The sequence below is a fragment of the Panthera pardus genome, unplaced genomic scaffold (assembly GCF_024362965.1).
Source record: "Panthera pardus isolate Hobbes unplaced genomic scaffold, ASM2436296v1 HiC_scaffold_12, whole genome shotgun sequence".
NCBI lineage: Eukaryota > Metazoa > Chordata > Mammalia > Carnivora > Felidae > Panthera > Panthera pardus.
In genome coordinates, this window is record NW_026526677.1 from 10199790 (window position 1) to 10219352 (window position 19563).

General features: G+C 46.4%; 1 protein-coding gene across 3 annotated transcripts in view; it reads left to right on the forward strand.

Annotated features, from left to right (window-relative positions):
* Positions 1–19315, forward strand: part of CPSF7 (cleavage and polyadenylation specific factor 7) — a 23660-nt gene extending 4345 nt beyond the window's left edge. For 2 of the 3 annotated variants that reach the window (XM_053899640.1, XM_053899641.1), the window contains exons 3-10: positions 3326–3544; positions 4369–4472; positions 4858–5030; positions 7847–8261; positions 8765–8883; positions 11211–11379; positions 12031–12198; positions 17219–19315. In XM_053899640.1, the coding sequence (XP_053755615.1) occupies positions 3326–3544; positions 4369–4472; positions 4858–5030; positions 7847–8261; positions 8765–8883; positions 11211–11379; positions 12031–12193 (1362 nt within the window). In that variant the 3' untranslated portion in view covers positions 12194–12198; positions 17219–19315. The remainder of the gene's footprint in view (positions 1–3325; positions 3545–4368; positions 4473–4857; positions 5031–7846; positions 8262–8764; positions 8884–11210; positions 11380–12030; positions 12199–17218) is intronic. The other variant, XM_053899642.1, reaches the window with a different exon arrangement.
* Positions 19316–19563: the final 248 nt, after the last annotated feature.

Consider the following 19563-nt stretch of genomic DNA (forward strand, 5'->3'; position numbering starts at 1 on the left):
GATTCATTGAATCCTTTTGTGCTTCTTAAAGTGGTAAGGTAATCATGTACAAGGTTTTTCAGGATTTGAGTCTTACCGTGTTCTCTAAGGGTCCCTAAAAGAGTAGATTGTTTGCCTAGGCTTGCGGTACGGGAGGTTTCCTGGTCACGTGTGTGATCTCTGAGCTGGCCCAAATCTGCACGCTAGTTCACTACCCAAGTATCAGTGGTGATTTTTGTATTACAACTTTTAGATTCGCATCTCTGAATCACAGTGCCGGAAGGAATCCTAATTTGGTTCCACTGAGTATCCAAGATGGTGTGTTTCTTTATTCCCTTTAAGTTCCATTTCAAAATCGTCGATTTAAATTTAAGAAGTGGGGTGCTTGGGTGGCTCAGTCCGTTAAGCTCCCAACTTTGACTCAGGTCATGATCTCATGGTTCATGAGTTGGGGTCCCACGTCAGGCTGTCTGCTGTGAGAGTGGAGCCCACTTCGAATCCTCTGCCCCCCTCTCTCTGCCCCTCCCCTGCACACACACTCTCTCTCTCCTTCTCAAAAATAAAGAAACACTCAGTAAATAAAGAAGTGAATTTTAAAAGCGCCCTGGTGTGGACTATTGCTCTCTAAGGATTAGAACGTTGAAGAGGCTCAAGCGGTTTCCATCTTCTTCCTTTGAACCACAAGGGCGTATCACCATACTTAGTACAGGAATAAGGAAATAAATGATTTTGTCTAGAGTTGCAATTCCTGAGACATAATAGCTGTGAAGTATTTTACGCACATTGTGTTTGTCAAGTTTTTAGCCCTTCGCTGTACTCCCCTTATTATCCCCCCTGTGCTCTCCAGTGTTAGCTTCTCTTCCTGTTCTTTACATACTCTTTATGGAAGATCCTTATTTATAAATTGACTATCTAGAACAGTCTTTTTGTGCTTATTTATCTCATTAATTCCTTTTCTTACTTACAAGTCGCCTCCAAAAAGGTCTGTCTTGGGGTGCCTCAGTTAAGCATCCAACTCTTGGTTTCAGCTCAGGTCATGATCTCACAGTTCATGAGATCGAGCCCAGAGCCCAGCTCTGTCAGCGCAGAGCCTGCTTAATTCTCTCTCTCTCTCTCTCTCTCTCTCTCTCTCTCTCTCTCTCTCTACCTCTACCCCTCTCCCGCTCACGTGTGCTCTCTCTCTCTCAAAATGAATAAACTTTAATTTTTTTTTCAGTATTCTTTATTTTTGAGAGGCAGAGAGAGAGCGCATGTTGGGGAGGGGCAGAGAGAGAGGGAGAGACAGAATCGGAAGCAGGCTCCAGGCTCTGAGCTGTCAGCACAGAGCCCGATGCGGGGCCCGAACTCACGAACCGTGAGATCATGACCTGAGCCAAAGCCGGATGCTCAACCGACTGAGCCATCCAGGCGCCCCTGAATAAATAAACTTAAAAAAAAATAAAAAGGTTATTCTCTTTTGCCATCCTATTTCTGATGTTTTAGCAAGTGTATACACTCCTCTTATAGGGGTTTTTAGGGTATTTGTAATATTTGGAATTATTTACATGACTCAGGGAGTGGAACCCTTTCCCCTTCACTACCAGAACAGGCCGGTAATGCTATTTTTGTGTGCACGTTCTTCCATTGTTCTTCAGATGAACTGAGGAACTAGAAAATTGTTTCCAGAAGTTTGTGATGGTATATAGGTCTAGGAATGAATCTGGTAGTGAGTCTCGTCTCTAGTCTCATTTTAGAATCTGCAGTTGTGATGGAATTGAACAGAGAAAGTTACTGGAACTTCCTATCCTGAGTTACATCATAGGAAGTGCTGTCCTTCAGAGAACTAGACAAGTTACCTAACGTAGGTTCTTCTTTGTTTCCTTTTTAAAAACACAGCAATGACATGATGAGCTGTAGTTCCCCTCAAACACTTTGAACTTCTGTCTGTCATGTTGGCAGCAGCATCTTTAGCATGGTCGGGATGTTTTCGAACGTTCTCTGAGAAAACACTGATCCTTAAAAAGAGCTCTCTGAGATAACATTGCAAAATCTGAAACGTTGAGGTCACTTGGCAGTAGTTCTTGTGGTTTTAGGATTGGGGGTATATAGTGTTAACTTAGGCTGCTGTAACAAAATACCGAACACTTAGTGCTTATAAACAACAGAAATGTATCTCCCTGTTCTGGAAACTGGAAGACTAAAATCAGGTTTGGGTCTGGTGAGGGCCCTCTTCTGGGTGCAGAATGCCAGCAGGCTGAGCAGGGATACAAAGCAGGCATGCTTTCTCTTGGCTTTTATATGGGTACTAATCCTTTTCACGAGGGTTCCCCCTCAAAACCTCATTTAATTTCGGTTATCTCCCAAAGGCCCCTCCTCCTAATACCATCACACCGGGGAGGAGGGTTTCAGCGTATGCACTTTGGAGGGGCCACAGGCATTCAGTCCGTAACAGCAACATATCACATACACACAAAGTACATTTCACGTGTCTTTCAGAGTACGTGTCCACATTGTAAATGCTAACCGTGACACAGTTTGTGACATGGGTGCTTGGCCTGTTTTCTGCCCTTCTGTTTTAGAGAACTTCACTGTTTTTGTGTATCATTGAATGTCTTTGGTGTTCCTCCCAAAAGTCTCTCATATAAGTGTCATAGTAATGTATTGGATCTGCATTGTCATTTGAGAAATAGTAAGGGAAAATCTCCCAGAGTTATTCCTCTCCCCACCCCCCTTTTTTTTAATGTTTCTTTGGTGGTTAGTAGAAAGACGGGATTGTGGGCTGACTGAGTTTCAGAGCCTCTCTAAATCATTTGTGTAAATGTAAAAGTTTAAACCAGTAACTCCCAATTCTTTCTTGCGTTCTAGTTTCCGCCTTCATATGCTTTTTCCTTCTAAATGAATATACTGTCTTTCTGATTAAATAGAGGAGTAAGTTTTGTGTAGCTCTTGATCGTGGAAGCAGCATGAGATGGTGGAAGTAAGTTTTCATTGCTGTGTCTTCGATGTGGCCTTTAGAAGCTGCCCTCTTTGGTAGCCGTAGCAGGTGCATCTTTATGCATTCTTAGTCTGCTTGTTTAATCACCGTGACTTTTTGATTCTCACAGCTGGCTGAAGCTGGACACGTCGCAGACTACTAACAGGGTCTTAGAAGAAAAGCCTACAGAAGCATAATTCAATGAAATGGTTTTAAGTGAAATATTATTCTTAAAAAGAAATTATTCTTCCTAGTTTCCTGGAGTAGGACAAAGAAGTTTTACATGTTGTTTTATGAAGCATTTGACCGTGGATTCTAAGTGAACTAGAATGAAATAGAACGAACCCAGTGGAAGGTCTGCAAACCCACCTTTGTCAACCCCTCATCTCTTAGGACCCGGAGTTCAACAATACAGATCAGATTGACCTGTATGATGACGTGTTGACAGCCACCTCACAGCCCTCAGATGACAGAAGCAGCAGCACTGAGCCACCTCCCCCTGTTCGCCAGGAGCCGTCTCCCAAGCCCAATAACAAGAGCCCTGCAATCCTGTACACGTACAGTGGCCTGCGTAATAGGCGAGCTGCTGTCTATGTGGGCAGCTTCTCCTGGGTGAGCATGGGGAACCAAAAAGGCCCCTGGGTAGGCTGGAGGGAGAGCACTGGGAGGTGATGGCATTTTCAAAAACCACTGTTGCACTGTTTTGTGCTCTGATGGGGTTGGATTTCTTTTTCCTGGGATCAGGTTGGATTGATCTCTGAAAGAGAACTATCCTGAGGACGTACTGGTGCCGAAGAAAGCAATGATTAAGTGGGTAGTTGCTTTTTCTGCCATCTTGTTAATGCCCCTGACCCTGGGGCTTTATGTCCAGTAGGGTCATCTGTGGGATGAGATTTCAGAATGAGCACCTTGAACTCTTGGTGGTCATTAGACGGTCCTTTGATAACGATGGGTGACAGGGATCAAAGACCTTGATAGTTGTAGTATACTTGGGGTAGGTGGTGATTGTGGTTCTGCAAAAGTTCTTGTATAACATGTTTTGGGACTGGTAGAGGGAGAGCCCAAATTAGAAAATGAACATACTCCTGACAGTGGTCAAACTGTAGCCTGTCAGCTCTGTAATTAAAGCTGCTAATAATCAGTGTTTGAACCGATGACCAGCCAGCCCAAATGGCAGTCAAAGTTAAAATAGGTTTTAATCTTCTTAATCGCAAAAGACGGGGATTGGGGAGGGGGTGGGAAGTTTTGGGATTCTGTATGGATGAGGATAAGAAGAAAAGCCTGCACTAATTGAAATGTTGATGGGCTTTAGGGTTTCTCTGGGAGGTCGTGGTTGTGACTAGAATCGTAGGTTTGGTGAAGGGGTTTGGGACATTCTAGGTGGGGCGGGGGTGTAGCTGTTGACATTTCTTCCTTTTCCATCTTGCCGGCCCCAGTGGACTACAGACCAGCAGCTGATCCAGGTTATTCGCTCTATAGGAGTCTATGATGTGGTGGAGTTGAAATTTGCAGAGAATCGAGCAAATGGCCAGTCCAAAGGGTGAGGTCTGGATTTGAGAAGCCCCTTTTAGTTTGTCACCGTTAGGATAACAGATCTGCACTGTTTTTTGACCCTGGATTTTAATCCCTCCTACCCCTGGCCAGGATTATTTCCTTGGTTTTGGCACACTGCTGTAGAATGGGGACCTAGCTGCAGCGTAACAATGTCCATCCATTGAGGGGCCAAGAAAGCTGATTTCTAATTCCGAATAAATAGGAAGATTAAAGGGTGACACCTTTTTATCAAGGGTGGTTTTGTATATGTTGTATTAGCAAGAAATCTTTCTTTTGCTTTACCAATTTTCACTAAAAGCGGAAGAGTGTTTCTTTGTCCCTCTCTTGTTCGGCTAGTAGATCTCACTCGTTTTCAATTTTTCTTCCCCAAGGTATGCTGAGGTGGTGGTAGCCTCTGAAAACTCTGTCCACAAATTGTTGGAACTCCTGCCAGGAAAAGTTCTTAATGGAGAAAAAGTGGACGTGAGGCCGGCCACCCGGCAGAACCTGTCACAGTTTGAGGCACAGGCTCGGAAACGTGAGTGCGTCCGAGTCCCAAGAGGGGGTACGTGGAGACCATCTGTCTGAAGGGGGGCAAGTTTGTGGGGTTGTTTGCTGTGTTGTGGGCTCTGCCTACGGTGTGGGGCGCGGGGGTGGGTGGCGGGGGTTATGGGTGGTGGCGCGGTCAGTTAGACCCAAACATGAGGCTGTGTACAAGAAAGAACACTGTGCTGAGAGGTAGGTTCAAGTTATAGTTTGGTTCTGCCACTAACTCATCGTGTGACCTTGGGCAAGTCACTTTACTGCTTAGGACCTCTTCCCTTGTCTGAAGTAGATACGTGATGTTCACAGTTCCTGTCAACTCTAAATTACGCGTTTCTATCTAAAAAATCCGTGTATGCGCTTAATTGTAACCTGTGCCCTCTGTTAATTAACAAGCAGCAGCCACCCTAATGTGTTGGTAATAGGCATAAAGATGGCTCTAATCTTGTCATAAACCTATGTTGGAAGGGTGCTCTGTAAGGAATCAACCAAAAGGAGGGCTGGAAAATAAGAATCTCACAGTGTTTTTCTCGCATTGTCTGGGGGAGAGGGTGCCCTTTCAGTGACCAGGTATTTTAGTCTGCTTGGCAGATCCTTCCCACTAATAAAGCTGCATCATATTTACTACCTTAGCTTGATGATGGTATCACTTAAGTTCACCTTGCTCCCTTTGTTCTGATTCTGTACTCACCAAGCCACCTTCTGATACTAATTTGGTTTCCCAACTAGGCTCTCCTACTGGGAAGAGAATGCGCTGACCAGCCGACACAAGTATTCCGGTCTGCTTGGCAGTTATATTTCTCATTGTAAATTAATAAATTGGCATTCTGGTTTATGAATCAGTCTCTTGTGAGTTTGGTTAGCGTGAATCAGTTTCCTAGGGTACAATCACCCCTGGATGTACTGTTAAAATCGAGTTTCTGAACCTGCGAAACCTGAGGACCAGACCTCGGATTGTCCTGACCTCACAAGGTGCAGCCACCCTGCAAGGCCCTGCCTGAAGCCGCCAACTGGCTTTACTTTTCTTTTCTGACAGCGGGGGTGGCGGGGGAGGGGGACAGACTCACCGCCTACGTTCTGTCATTTCTTAGGTCCTGCTCTCAAGATAGCGCCTTGTATTGATTGATTGAACGTGAAAATCTGGCCACTTGTCTCTTGCATAGGAAAAACTGTTCTTTTAACTAGTTTGAGAGCCTAGATGGGTGTAGTGTGAGCTCCCATTGCTCTGGGTTAAAAGGCACACACTTTTCTTCCTTGACAACTTGAATTTTCAAGTTTCTGTTTCAGAGCCTTTATGTAATTCAACCCTCTTCTGACTTTCCTAAGATGCATAAATTGACAGACGCATTAGGGATAACATTCCTACCTCCACCTGGCTGCTTACTCAGCGTTCCCGTTCTTTGCTGAAATAATGGTAGTGACCGAGTGGTGGTGGTCTGCTCTGTCATGCTGACAGACTTGGGCTCCGTTAAGTCACTGAGTACAGCTGGTGGACTTCCTCCGCCTAAAAATGGTTGCTGCTCTTGGGATTGTAGCCATAGATACAAAACAGAACCCGTGCAGAAGTGGGAGCAGTAACCGAGAAGATGGCGAACTTGCAGAGGATCACACGTGCTAATACCTCTTTCTTCGATTTGAGAGAACTCAGGGAAGAGACAAGCTGCCGTGTGTTTGAGGCACGAAGAGCACAAGTGTGCCGTGACAGGCACTGGTGGTACACTACGGTGAAGAAAGCTCGGTGGTTGCTGGGTGATGGACCCCCTCCCCCTGTCTTTGAACCTGGAGTCGTGTCTGCCAGCAAGTGTTAGTTTACGGAGCACTCTCCTTTCTGTCCACATTTGACTGCTAATGGCATCTCTGCCTCCCAGCAAGACCTTTAAGGCCGTGTGATCGTGTTCTTCTGTTCAATTCCACACTAACCAGGCTTGGAGGCGACTGTTAAATTGGGAGAGTGAACAAGTTTAACTGGGTGACTTGACAGTTTACGACCCCATTCCCAGCTGCGTACAAGCATGTTTGAGTCCCTGTTGTGCACAACACCATACCAAGGTGCTATGGTGATGTTCCCTGGTAGGCTGCCCTGTGGGGTACAGTGTTTGGGCCACTGAAATATAGTGGGAGTTCCCCAGGTATGAGGCTTGTTTTTCACTAAGCTTTTACTAGGAGTCCCTGCTCTCGGCTGTGTGCCTTCTGCTCGTTCTGTGGGCACATCTTATCTTGGCTTACCTCCCATTTTCCCCCTACCTCTCAACTTGACCTCCAAGGCTTCTGTGGTATATGTCTGTTCCCCGTCCCAGTGACTAGTTTTAGTATATGGTTGGAAGAAATATGTCCCCTGCCCTCCCTTCCCTTTTCCCAAATTCCCTGGCCATGGTGCCACGGCAAAGAGAATTTCAAGTGTATGTTAGCACATTAGTCTAAGATCAGCTAGTCCTGGCCAAAGGAGAAGGGCCCTGGGATTTCACGTCTGCTTGAATCCAGCGGAACAGTCATGAACATACTTGAACAGGTCATTTTCTTGGGGGTTAATTAGGACCCTGCATTTAGAAATTGAAAGCAAATCTGAGGCTAAATTCAATGTAAAGCACTGAGAGTTCTGGATAAAGAGCATTCTCTGACAAACAGAACTAGAGTGATCGTGCTGTCTGGGTTTATGACTTAACTCGCTTGCCTTTTTTTCTGAGGCCAAAGAAAAGGGAGCCGATGATTTCATCTTCTTTCTCAGCTACCTGTCGCCTTCCTCAGTGTGGTGTCGGAGGACTCTTGCTGAAGGATGAGCTGGTCCCGTGGGTACGTGTAAAGCCTGGGCAGTAATGTTAGTTCTGTTTTGCTTCATAGGAATACCTCCACGGGCCCATTCCCGGGATTCTAGTGATTCTGCTGATGGACGGGCCACACCCTCTGAGAACCTTGTACCCTCATCTGCCCGTGTGGATAAGCCCCCCAGTGTGCTGCCCTACTTCAATCGCCCTCCTTCAGCCCTCCCCCTGATGGGTCTGCCCCCACCCCCAATTCCACCCCCACCCCCTCTCTCCTCAAGCTTTGGGGTCCCTCCTCCTCCTCCTGGCATCCACTACCAGCATCTCATGCCCCCTCCTCCTCGATTACCTCCTCATCTGGCTGTACCTCCCCCTGGGGCCATCCCACCTGCCCTTCACCTCAATCCAGCCTTCTTCCCCCCACCAAATGCTACAGTGGGGCCTCCACCAGATACTTACATGAAGGCCTCAGCACCCTATAACCACCATGGCAGGTAAGGACTATCTTGTTCCTTTCTGATCTGAGCCAGGTATAGTAGGGTAGACCATGTGTTAAGCATTTTGTTCTCCCCTGAGGAAGTAAGTGAGCGTGAATTCTTGTGTTTTCCCTTGTGGAAACTGTTGCCACAGTGTTGAGTCCTGGGAAGTAGTTAACCGTCTGATAGGTAACATTTTTTATTTGGTGTTTTGGTTGCATCTTAGTCTCTTGACCCAAACCATGCCTTTCACATCCCTTTTTAAGGAGCTTGATTAAATTGAGCGCCATAAGTGGCTATTAGGGATGCTGGGAATGCCTAGTGCTATTGGGTCATGCCAAAGTTACAAAAGAACACGATGTCAGTCCTGTCCTTGAGGAGAATGTGAACACATAAAATATGAACAGGGTGAGAACCACTTAAGACGTTCTATAGGAGAGCACGATTAAGTGACATCGTACTGTAGGGTGTGGTAAAGATCATAAGGGGTGTGGGCAATCAGAAATGTTCTTTCTGTGCAGCCGAGACTCGGGCCCTCCGCCCTCCACAGTGAGCGAAGCAGAATTTGAAGAGATCATGAAGCGAAATAGAGCGATTTCCAGCAGTGCCATTTCCAAAGCGGTATCTGGAGCCAGTGCAGGTAACTCACCCTTACCTTTGCTGTCTTCTCCTTACCTTTGGTTTTCCCAGGTTTTGTCATTTCCATTGGCAGGAAGTTCAGTAAGATAAAGTTGGAGCACTGTTAGAGTCTCAAGAGTGGCACATTTTGAGAAGCAGAATATATAACCTGATTTTGTGGCTTTGCAGAAGCTCCACTGGTGTTATTTATTGAACCTGTACCTAAACCTGCCCCATGAAAACAAACTTCGTGCCTGGGTCATAAAGGACTAATAATACCTCATCATAGTATTTGTTGTAGAATGAAATTCCTGGCCTCGTGGAGATCTCAGCGGTTGATCAGGGGATCTAGTGTCTGCAGTGCCAAGTGTAGACCCTGGGTTTTTAGGACTCATGCCCCAGCTAGATGTGGTTTGTTATGGAATCTCATTATATCCGGGGGTCTTGGCAGAACTGGTGGCCTCCACGTAGCCTATCCTAGAAATAAGGAGGTCTGTTGGGTGTCATCGTAAGACAGGATATGCCCTAATGGCTGACTTTGGCCCTGCTGTCAGCAATCAGTGGGCAGAACCAGAAGCTGTGACTCTGAGAGCCCCGGGCATGGAATCTTTGGTTCTTTATAGAGTTCTGGTCTGAGTTTCACATTATGATATTAGTCATATTCACTTCCTTCTTGCGAGTTTCCCATTTGACGTAAATGTAGACCGTCAGGTCTAAGAAATAGGTTAACAGTAAATATTGTCTGTTTTCTGTAATTTCTCATCTCTGGCTGCCAAATTTGAATCCACAGAGTAGATTAAAGACAGGAAATATTTTATATATATATATGTATATACATATATACATATGTATATATGTATATACGTGTATACATATATACATATACACATGTATATATGTATATACGTGTATACATATATACATATGTATATATGTATATACATATATATATATATTTCTTCTTTTTTTTTTTCCTCCCCAAAACATTCATTGACATCTGAATGATTTTTAAATTAGAAAGTAATCAGTGCTCATTGTAACTAAAGTCAGATATATACAGAGGAGTATAAGGGAAATAATCATTGTTCTTCCTTACCAACTCCTTCACTTTGAGATGATCAATAACTGAATCTCTATCTCCCTCCCTTTTTGTTGTTCTCATTCCAGTCATTCAAACCACAAATACTTATTGAATGCCTACAAAATAAGCAAAAATTCCCCACCCCGGTAGAGCGGACAGCCTGGTGTGCCTGGACCTCTACAGAATCACAGTTCCTCCTCAGCTTCTGTTCTGTTCTTACTGCCTTGCACAGAGGAAGCTACCAGTCCTCCTCATTGGACCCCTGTCTGGTTTCATGCTTCCCTCGCATTGTCTTCTGTCTGTAATGCACTTGACCTAGCTTGGGAAAGCATCGTGCAAGTACCCAGCCCATGACCACTATCCCTGAGCCAGGCATTGCTCATATTTGGGGAATGAAGGGGCTGGTTCTTGATGGCAGCGTAACTTAAAAATGTATACGCACACACACTACGTGTAGAAGTGTTAGGTACACGTTACACACATGTGTACACACATCTGATTATAGATTTAAAATAATTCAGACTTAGGAATGTGCGTTGTTAATAAATGAAAGTCCTCTATACAAGGACTACCACCAAGACCATCTACAATTTAGTGTCAGATTTTTTTTCTGTGCGTATAGGACAGCATACATGTAATTTTTATTTTTACAAAAATGGAATACTGTTTTGCAACTTTTTAAAAATTAATACATCCTGGACATCTATCAATATGTACTAATACCTAACATTTATTGAGCCCTTACTGTGTGCCTGGCACTGTGCTAAGCGCTTTATGTGGATTACTCTGTTTACCTACAGATTTATCTTATGCTTTTTAACGGTTATGTAGTGTTCTATAAAACCAATGTCCCATAATTCATATAGCCAGACCCTACTGAAGTCGTGTCTAGTTCTTTGACAAAATAATGCCTAAACATACGTTGTTAAGCATACATACTTGTGAAGAGAAGTAGAACATTTTTAGAATTGCTGGGTCGAAAAGTATGCACGTTGTTTATTTTAACGGATATCGTCCAGTCGCCCTCAGACAACCACGCACCAGTTTGTACATCCACTAGCAACATCTGAGAACGTCAGTCTGATTCCAGACCATTGGAATATAGGTGCCGTCCAGCTTTATACCTGCCACTTCTGCTTCGCCCATTTTACCATGGTTCTGTGGGACAGCTAGTTACTCTTGATTTGTGTCCTCCTGAGTTCTCCCTTTGGTCCCGATAGTCTACTGCCTCTGCTCATCGTTGGCCTTTCCCATCCGTCCCCTGTCAGGGGATTACAGTGACGCGATTGAGACGCTGCTCACAGCCATTGCTGTTATCAAACAGTCCCGGGTCGCCAATGATGAGCGTTGCCGTGTCCTCATCTCCTCTCTTAAGGACTGTCTTCATGGCATTGAAGCCAAGTCCTACAGTGTGGGTGCCAGCGGGAGCTCATCCAGGTGAGTTGTTGGTTGCTTCCGCGGCCTCCCAGCCCTGAGTAGCACTCTTCCAGGGATTGGCAGGGGGAGGAAAAGAGCCCAGGGGGTCTGGCAAGGCCCTGGCTGAAAGAGCAGATCTAGCCCTGTAACGTCTTTAAGGGGAAGGAGTTAGTCAAACACCTGTGTTGACAAATGACGTGATGTCTGGAACCTGTGTTGGGTGAGGCAGTGGGCTATTTAGGAATAAAGATAGACTGGCATAGTTAAGAACGTGGGCTTTGAAGCCATACGTGCTTGGATTTGAATCTCAGTTCTGCTTCTAAGTACCTGTGTGACTTTGAGTATGGAAGTCACTCGGCTTTCCAAACCTCATTTTTCTCATTTTTAAAAAGGGGACAACAGTAGTACTTATCGTACCGACCTGTCGTAAAGATGAGGTGAGAGAAGCATGTAAAGCTCTTAGCACTGTGCCTGATACATTAGTAAGATCTCAACAAACTTGACTGTTACTGTTTCCCCAAAAAAAGCCGAGTCCTCAAAGAGCTAAATCCTCAGACATTGGGCCCATGCTAGAAAAGTGGTTCAGACAAATACCAGAAGACACCGAAACACAACACTCTTGGAAGGCGTGTGGTAGGTCCTCCGAGTGAGGCTGAAGGATCTTTCTAATAGGAAAAGACATCGATCCCGAGAGAGGTCACCTAGCCGGTCCCGGGAGAGCAGCAGGAGGCATCGGGACCTGCTTCATAACGAAGATCGACATGATGATTATTTCCAAGAAAGGAACCGGGAGCATGAGCGACACCGGGATAGAGAGCGGGACCGGCACCACTGAGAAAGGTGGGACGAGGCCCTGTTCCTGGCTGCGGGACACCTTGTGTGAAAGGAAAAATACTTACGGCAAAGATTTTGCTCTTTCTCTTTAAAGCAAATAAAGGGGAAGGGAGGACTTTTGACTTAGGTAACCGGAAGTTGAGGAGGGCAGATTTGGGGCTCGTTTGGAGAAGACTCACCCTGAAATGGACCTGAGATTGTGCTGGTTTTGTCTGTGTCTTGTCTGCCTTAGGCTCGTACCTGGGAGACAGCATGGCGTCTGGGCTGAGAGCACAGTGTCTGCAGGCCGTATTACTTTGTTGTTGTTGTTGTTGTTGTTGTTTTAACGTTTATTTATTTTTGAGACAGAGACAGAGCGTGAACAGGGGAGGGTCAGAGAGAGAGGGAGACACAGAATCTGAAACAGGCTCCAGGCTCTGCGCTGTCAGCACAGAGCCTGACGCGGGGCTCGAACTCACAGACCGTGAGATCATGACCTGAGCCGAAGTCGGCCACTTAACCGACTGAGCCACCCAGGCGCCCCTGTTGTTGTTTTTAAGTTTATTTATTTATTTTGAGAGAGAGAGGGAGAGAGAGAATCCCAAACAGGCTACACACTTGGTGGAGAGCCATGCATGGGGCTTGAGATCTCCCGAACCGTGAGATCATGACCCGAGCCGAAACCAAGAGTCGGACGTTTTACAGGACGCTTAACCAATTGAGCCACCCAGGCACCCCTGTGGGCCTTATTACTTTGTTCTTCAGTTTCCTCATTTGGGAATGAAGATAATAAAAACAACTGTCTCCCCGAATTGTTGAATTCAGTGAGACAGTCCATGTAGAGCATTCAGTGCTCATAGGACTTGTCACATACCAAGTTCTCAATAGACGGTAGCCACTTCTGTTTTCACCTCACCAAACTTGCAAGTAAGAAATCAGAAGAACTGACCAAGACAAAAAGTAAGACCATTGCCTTCTTGTTAGTTTTCAAAAGGCACAGCATTAATGATTTTAAGAATTAATATCTATTAAAAAGATTTTGAAACTCAGGATACTTTAGTCAGCGGAGAAGGCTGATCTAAAAAAAATCATATTTAATGTAGTAGTGTGGAGGATACTTCAATGGAAGGATACATTTGTTTTGGGGGGAAGAAATCTCATTGACAGTCCTATGGTTTTTTTTGGGGGGTTTTTTTTTGGTTTTTTTTTTTTCCAAAGCAAAAGCAGAAGAGTTGTGGGGGGAACTTTTTAACTCAGGTAATGGAGAAGTTGAGTAAGGGTAGGCTGGATCCAGGGGCTCCAGCTGTGCCCTCAGGACTTAATCCCTCCGCATGTCTCAACCCTGCTTTTTCTCGGTCTTCGTTCTCAGACAGACCTTGAGGGAAGGGGGCAGGGGCCCCATAGTTCCCAGTTATGTCCTACCAGCTTAGTAATCCCAACTGAAAGAATACTTCCAATGAAGATTGTTTCTAGTCTATAAGCAGGCAGGAGTGATTGTTGATTCTCTTTCCGTGGAGACCTTTAACGGTAGTCTAGACTCTGGCTGGGATGGTGGTCTGTTCGTGGTTCCCGGAGGCTACTGAGTGACCCAGGTGACCGGGCACGGGGGGGCTCTTTTCAACATTGTGGTTTCCCGTCAAGTGTGTTACGAAGGTGTCCTGGGTTTTTTTTGCCAGTTTGGTTGGTCTGAAGTAACAGGGTGAGGAGGGGTGAGGTGAGGCTTAGGAGCGGTTCTGTCGTGTCTGAGGGGTGGCTGGATGGATGACTGGATGAAGAAGGGGAAAGAAAGCCTCCCGCTACCTGAGAGTGCCTGTGCTTCACACGCAGTGGTGGGACTGTAGACAGAAACTGTGGTGTTAGGCCTGCTGACAACCTGCTAACAAGAAAGTTCTGTTATGTGGTGCCGCCTTCTACTTTGTTGTTTGGCATTATCCGCCATTAATTTAAGCAGTTAGAGCTGGAAATTCTTTTCTGTCGTCTTTTGTAGGAGGCGAATAAGTGGGAAATGAAGAGTTAAACTTTTTAACTGCTTCCCTTCTTTTTTAGTTTTATTTTCGAGAGGTGGGAGAGGGGCAGAGAGAGGATCTGAAGCAGGCTCTGCACTGACAGCAGAGAGCCCGATGCGGGGCTTGAACTCATGAACGATGAGATCAGGACCTGAGCCAAAGTCAGGCAGTTAACCTACTGAGCCACCCAGGCGCCCCTCCTTCTCTGTTCTTAAACCACTTATTTATTCCACAAAATTTTAGAGTGCTTGAGATCACTGAAATCTAAGGTAGTCCACATCAAATCAACAGTTAGGCTGTGGGTTCCAGATACTTCTTTCTAGATTTTGCAACAGGTTGAGTTTGAGAAGGTGCCCATATATCTTCCAGAAAAACAGACTTGAGGGGAGGTGGAGCTGCTAATAGCTCTTGGCTAATTTGGCCTCAGAGTGGGCAGGAGAGCTAGGCATCGGGGTAGACCTTTGTCCCTGTCTCACCCTTCGGTGGCAGCGGCAGCATCCCCCTTCTCTTGTTTGAGCTAGCACAGTTGCTAGTGTTGCTGTGGGTCCAGTGTCCCCCCTTCCCCAATCCTGCTGCTCCCAGTGTAGGTCCTTCAGAGTGGAGACTAGGAGAACAGTGACGAGGGAGGCACTTGTCCGTGCAGAGCACGGATTGTGGTCTCTGGGGCTACCTTCGGTTCAGCAGTTAGAACATGTCCCTGCACGTCACCATTCCTGGTGGCTTTGCTTTTCACAGCCTTTTGATAGAGAACTTGTGAGGTCCACTGATAATTAGTACTTTGGGGACTGAACATCTGAACCTGAGACTTTAGCTGTCCTTTTGCTTCATTTCTCCCACCTGTAAAATGGGACTGTTTCTTCCATGAGGAGGGTGATTCCATTTGGATAACTGAAGAATCCCTTAACCCAGTACCCAGAAAAGTCATTTGGCCTGTGCAGGCCTATGACAAGACAAGGAAAAGGAACTCTGCGATGGGTTTTCCAGTTCCCCATTTTTTACCCCTTAGATACGTTGGTTATTCCCTCCGAATAACTAGTCCAAAGAACTGATTGAGACACCCCAAAAATGTCAGTTTCTCACATCCTCATCCTAAGGACTCTTCGTTCTATCTGCAGTCGCCAAGTTGTGACGTAGGAGGTCTCATGTTGGGGAGATGTACATGGGCCCATATATCTGGAGAACCTTGCAGGTTCTATGTACAACACCTTTTAGTTAGAAAAGAATAGTGTTTATATTGTATAGACAGGTGTTTCCTGAGAGCAAAAGGTGTCTTCTGTCTAGAGGCAGCAATTCAACGGCAACCTTTTTTCTCCATCCTTCCTCAGGATGGACACCAGCACTGGGGCACGAAGTCTGATTGGCCCACTTTGGCTTCTGCCATCCAAACATTACCAGCAGATGTAACCATAACCTCTAAGAATTGGGTGCTACAGTTTACGTCTCCTGATGTACTAGTTATCCTTCATGTTTTGCTTTGTAGGGACAATTCCCAAATTACATCTCTTTTGGGGTATACAGGTGTATGCTTTGGAATTTGAGGATATTCTTAGGTAATCTGTGGCTTTGGCTTCAACTTCCTGTAGTTCTTGGCTATTGGCTCATTATTTGGGGCTATTATCCTATTTAAGATGGTCATTCTCACCTCGTTCCCATCCTCCTGGTCCAGTGAAAACTAAACATGTGTTCAGTTTTGATCCGATGCAGAGATTCAGAAACCCCAATGGTGAGAAATGGAGAAGGCACTGAGGGCTTCAGTTTTCCCATATAGAAAATGAGACAGACATCTGCCAGCACAGGTATTTAGAGAAACCGGAAAACAGAGGCTTCTGTAACAGATTCTGAAGATCCCAAGCCGAAATAGTGCCATTTCAGAACGTAGAAGGATCAGGTAGCTTGTGGATGTGTTTTTCTCGGATAGCCCCTCTAGGTCACAGAAGTGCATACATAAAGAGGGAGCATTTGTGTGGAGGCTGTGTTGCTGGTTTGGCCATTAGTAGACATCCTAAGCCCAAATTTAATCTCCCTTTTTCCTGTTAGTGATTAATTTTGTCTTATATGGTCAGATTGATCCAGCTACCTCTCACCCGCCCCCCCCACCCCCCACTTACTGGTACTGCAGCATTGGAACAGAGTTGAACGTACTAGGGACCTTATAAGTTTGGTAGCGATGTGGCAAGTAGCTTAGCAGTACCTTACTGTTGGGCAGAAGTTCTTACTTGTGCTTTTGGGTTTCTTGGATGGTAACTGCCGATTCTTTTACTTCCATTCCTTGCTTTCTGTTGGGGCCTGGCCAGATCACTCTTGCTTGGTATCAGGATGCTTCTTGGTCCCTCACTCAGAGCTGTCATCTGGGTAAAGACTTAAAATCCCTTTAGTACAGCTTAGAACATCCCTGGCTCTTTGCACGTGGGCCTCCACAAGTGTTCTCGTAGACACTGGAGTCTGTTTTAAATGGGGCTTCTTTAAAAGAAAAGTATAGGAGTCTCCTGTGTAAGTACATGCTCCCTGACAGGGCCTCCTGGGTATTTGGAGTCAGTAGAGTTGGTCGTGTACCTGCTTGTTTTCTTAACCCTTGTGCCTCCCGTTTCCAGACGTTTACCCCTCCCCTTAAGGTAAGCTAGGACTTGCTCAAAATAGATTTTCTGAAACAGGCTTTAAACTCCCCATATTCCTTTAGAGCAGCTTTTCTTGAAATGCTGGAGTTTCCGTACTTTTCCAGCCAAAGCCTACTTTCCAATCAAACTGCTTTGAGAGCTCTTTTCATTGTCTGTTTCCCCCTAACCTCCAAGTGAGATGCCCCTGCTTTCTCTTTCTGCTCACCGTAGCTCCTGCAGCCTCTCCCTCGCTGCTCACAGTGCCGGACGCCCCCGGACAGTCTTGCCTGCTTGCTTGCACCCTCCCAGGCTTGCAGTCCGTGTATATGCGCTACTTCGTATGTGGTAACTTGAGAAAAATGCCAGTGTCGTTCATAGAAGCCCATCATTCGGAAAGTAACCTCTAACTTGCGTTTTCTTTCTTTTCTTCTGATGTTCTCATTGCAGGAGTCTGGTTGGAAGCAAATGTTTTTTTAATGGACTTGCATCTCCTCACCTTGATCAGGACTAAAGGACGGAGGCCACTCCACCCCTCCCCCTTCCTCCAAGCCCCTAACCCCCTTCAGACACCCAGGGAATACCCTCTGCCCTACAGGATTGAAGGTTGCCTGGCGGCCCTCCCAATCCCACACCTCCTGTTTGTCAGGGGAACGAACCTAAAGACTTCGTGTGGTTGGGAGGGGTGGCAGACAGGAAGAAAACATGTCCAGGCCCCTGGTCTCCATAGAGAATGGTGCTCGGTCCAAGGAAACGTAGGAGTTTCTGATTCTCCAGGAGCGGTTCAGTGGTGAGGTTGGCGGGAAGGCTCTCTTCCCAAAGAAGATGGATCCTCCCTGCAGGATCTAGGAGAGGGACTGGGTGCGCCAAAATACGCCCGGGGTCCTGCCCTCGGCACTAGGTTTGATGGGGCCAAGAGGGTCCAAACCCCTTGCTAACATACCACTTCTTTGTTTAACTCCTTTACCCTCCCAGCCCTTTGAGAGGGACCCTGAGAACAGAAATTCCCTTATGAGAAGCCTCTCCTGTTCTTGCGTTCCCCTCTTACGTATTGACGGTTGGTTTCCCTGACCTCCCAGAGGGCCGAACCTTTCCGGCCCCCTGCCGCCCAGCCGCCTCAGTGGACCTGCCCCTCCTAAGCAGAGAAGGCCCCTGAGGTCGCTTTCTGCCGGGGAGCCGGCAGCGCCACTTACCACCCTCTGCTGCTTCGTGCTTGGTCGCCTCTTGCAATAACCAGCTGTACTAGGTGTTCCCTTTCCTGGGGCTTTTCCATTTCACACGTGGAGCCCCTCCCCCAAGAAGGCTGCTTCCTTGTTTTAGAGGAAGATACTGCCACTGGGAGATGGGGACATCGGACCTCAGCAACGAAGAACCCTTGTGAAGTACCAGGAGGAGTGGGAGAGGAGGCAAGCTGGGCGAGAGAGAGCCTACTTCCATAGGCTTTTCTGTTTTCAGGTTCGATGTGAGCAGGGGCTTACATCCTCCAGGTACATACCTTTACTTACCGTGGGATAACCTGGCACTGGTAGGCAGGTAAAGTCACAAATGTGGTGTCTTTCCACCTTTTGACTGTTGACTTAATAGCTCCCCTCGCTCTACGTGGAGGCACTTCCTGCCTCTCATGGGGAGCAAGGAAGAAGTGGAGCCTGACTTGAATGAGTTCAGCTCAGCGTTCTAAGGACCACCACTCTGGGGGCCGTTTTCTACACAGGCAAATGGAATTGCTTTTCCCATAACATCTAAGTTGTGATGTGGTTGCTGCTGAAGGAAGAAGCGGCGACGGGGTCCTGCGGTACCCATGGGGCGATGGGGGCTGTTTCTGCCTGCATTTACAGGGCATGTGACATCCGACACGAGAAGAGACGTGGCGTGTGAGATGAGACTTGGCATGTGAGACGTAGGGTCACTGGAGACCCTTCTGGCTCAGAGGGGAGAGACTGAGTGGGACTGAACCCTTCCTCTGTTCCCTGCACGTTTCTGACATAGCCCTCAATCAGTCAGTGAGGGGTCCCCCCAGGGTTGGAGAGGCACATTCCCTTGGGACAGAGGCTACAGGTTTGTAGCTTTTTTCCCCCTGTCCCCCAACCCCATCCCCACCTCCACTTCAGAACACGGCCCCCCGCCCAACTGGCCAAGTGTTAAGTGATGTGCTTATCCTCAAGAGCAGCTCCGGGTGTCTTTTTAAAATGTAGAGAAAACCAAGTAAGGTGACAGTTTAAGGAAGAAAATATATAGAATACCAGAAAAGCCGTTTACCCGGAGAATTTTTTTCTCCCCACTTTTGTTTTGTTTTTACTCAATGACACAAATTTTAGTTTTATTTCCTGATAGCAAAAGGAAAAAAAAAAAAAAAAAAAAAACAACCCAGCCCTCAAAAAAGCCAAGGCCCCGTCCCCCTGTTGTCGGTGATTTGTTTGTCTTTCTGATAGGTTGAAAATTGTGTAATAAACTTGATGACGCTGTCAATCTTTTATACTGCATTGTATTTTTTTCCTTTTGTAACAAAATATTTTTAAATAATAAATGGGGTGTGAGCTGTTTTATGGATTCTGCATTGAATAGATTTGTTGAGGTGTCTGGGACGTGGGCATGGGCTGATGGAGAGTCTGTGGGATGGTAGCGGAACCCTGAGCCCTCGGCCGGAATCGCCTGGCGGGCACCCGGGCGCCTGTGGTGCACCGAGGAGGCCTCTAGTGCAAACCTTTGGAAGTGCCCCCCTTGAGGCTTAGCCTTCTTCCTTAGCCATCTAACCTAGGGAAAGAAACATTCCAAGTCCTTTATCCTTTAAGATCCCT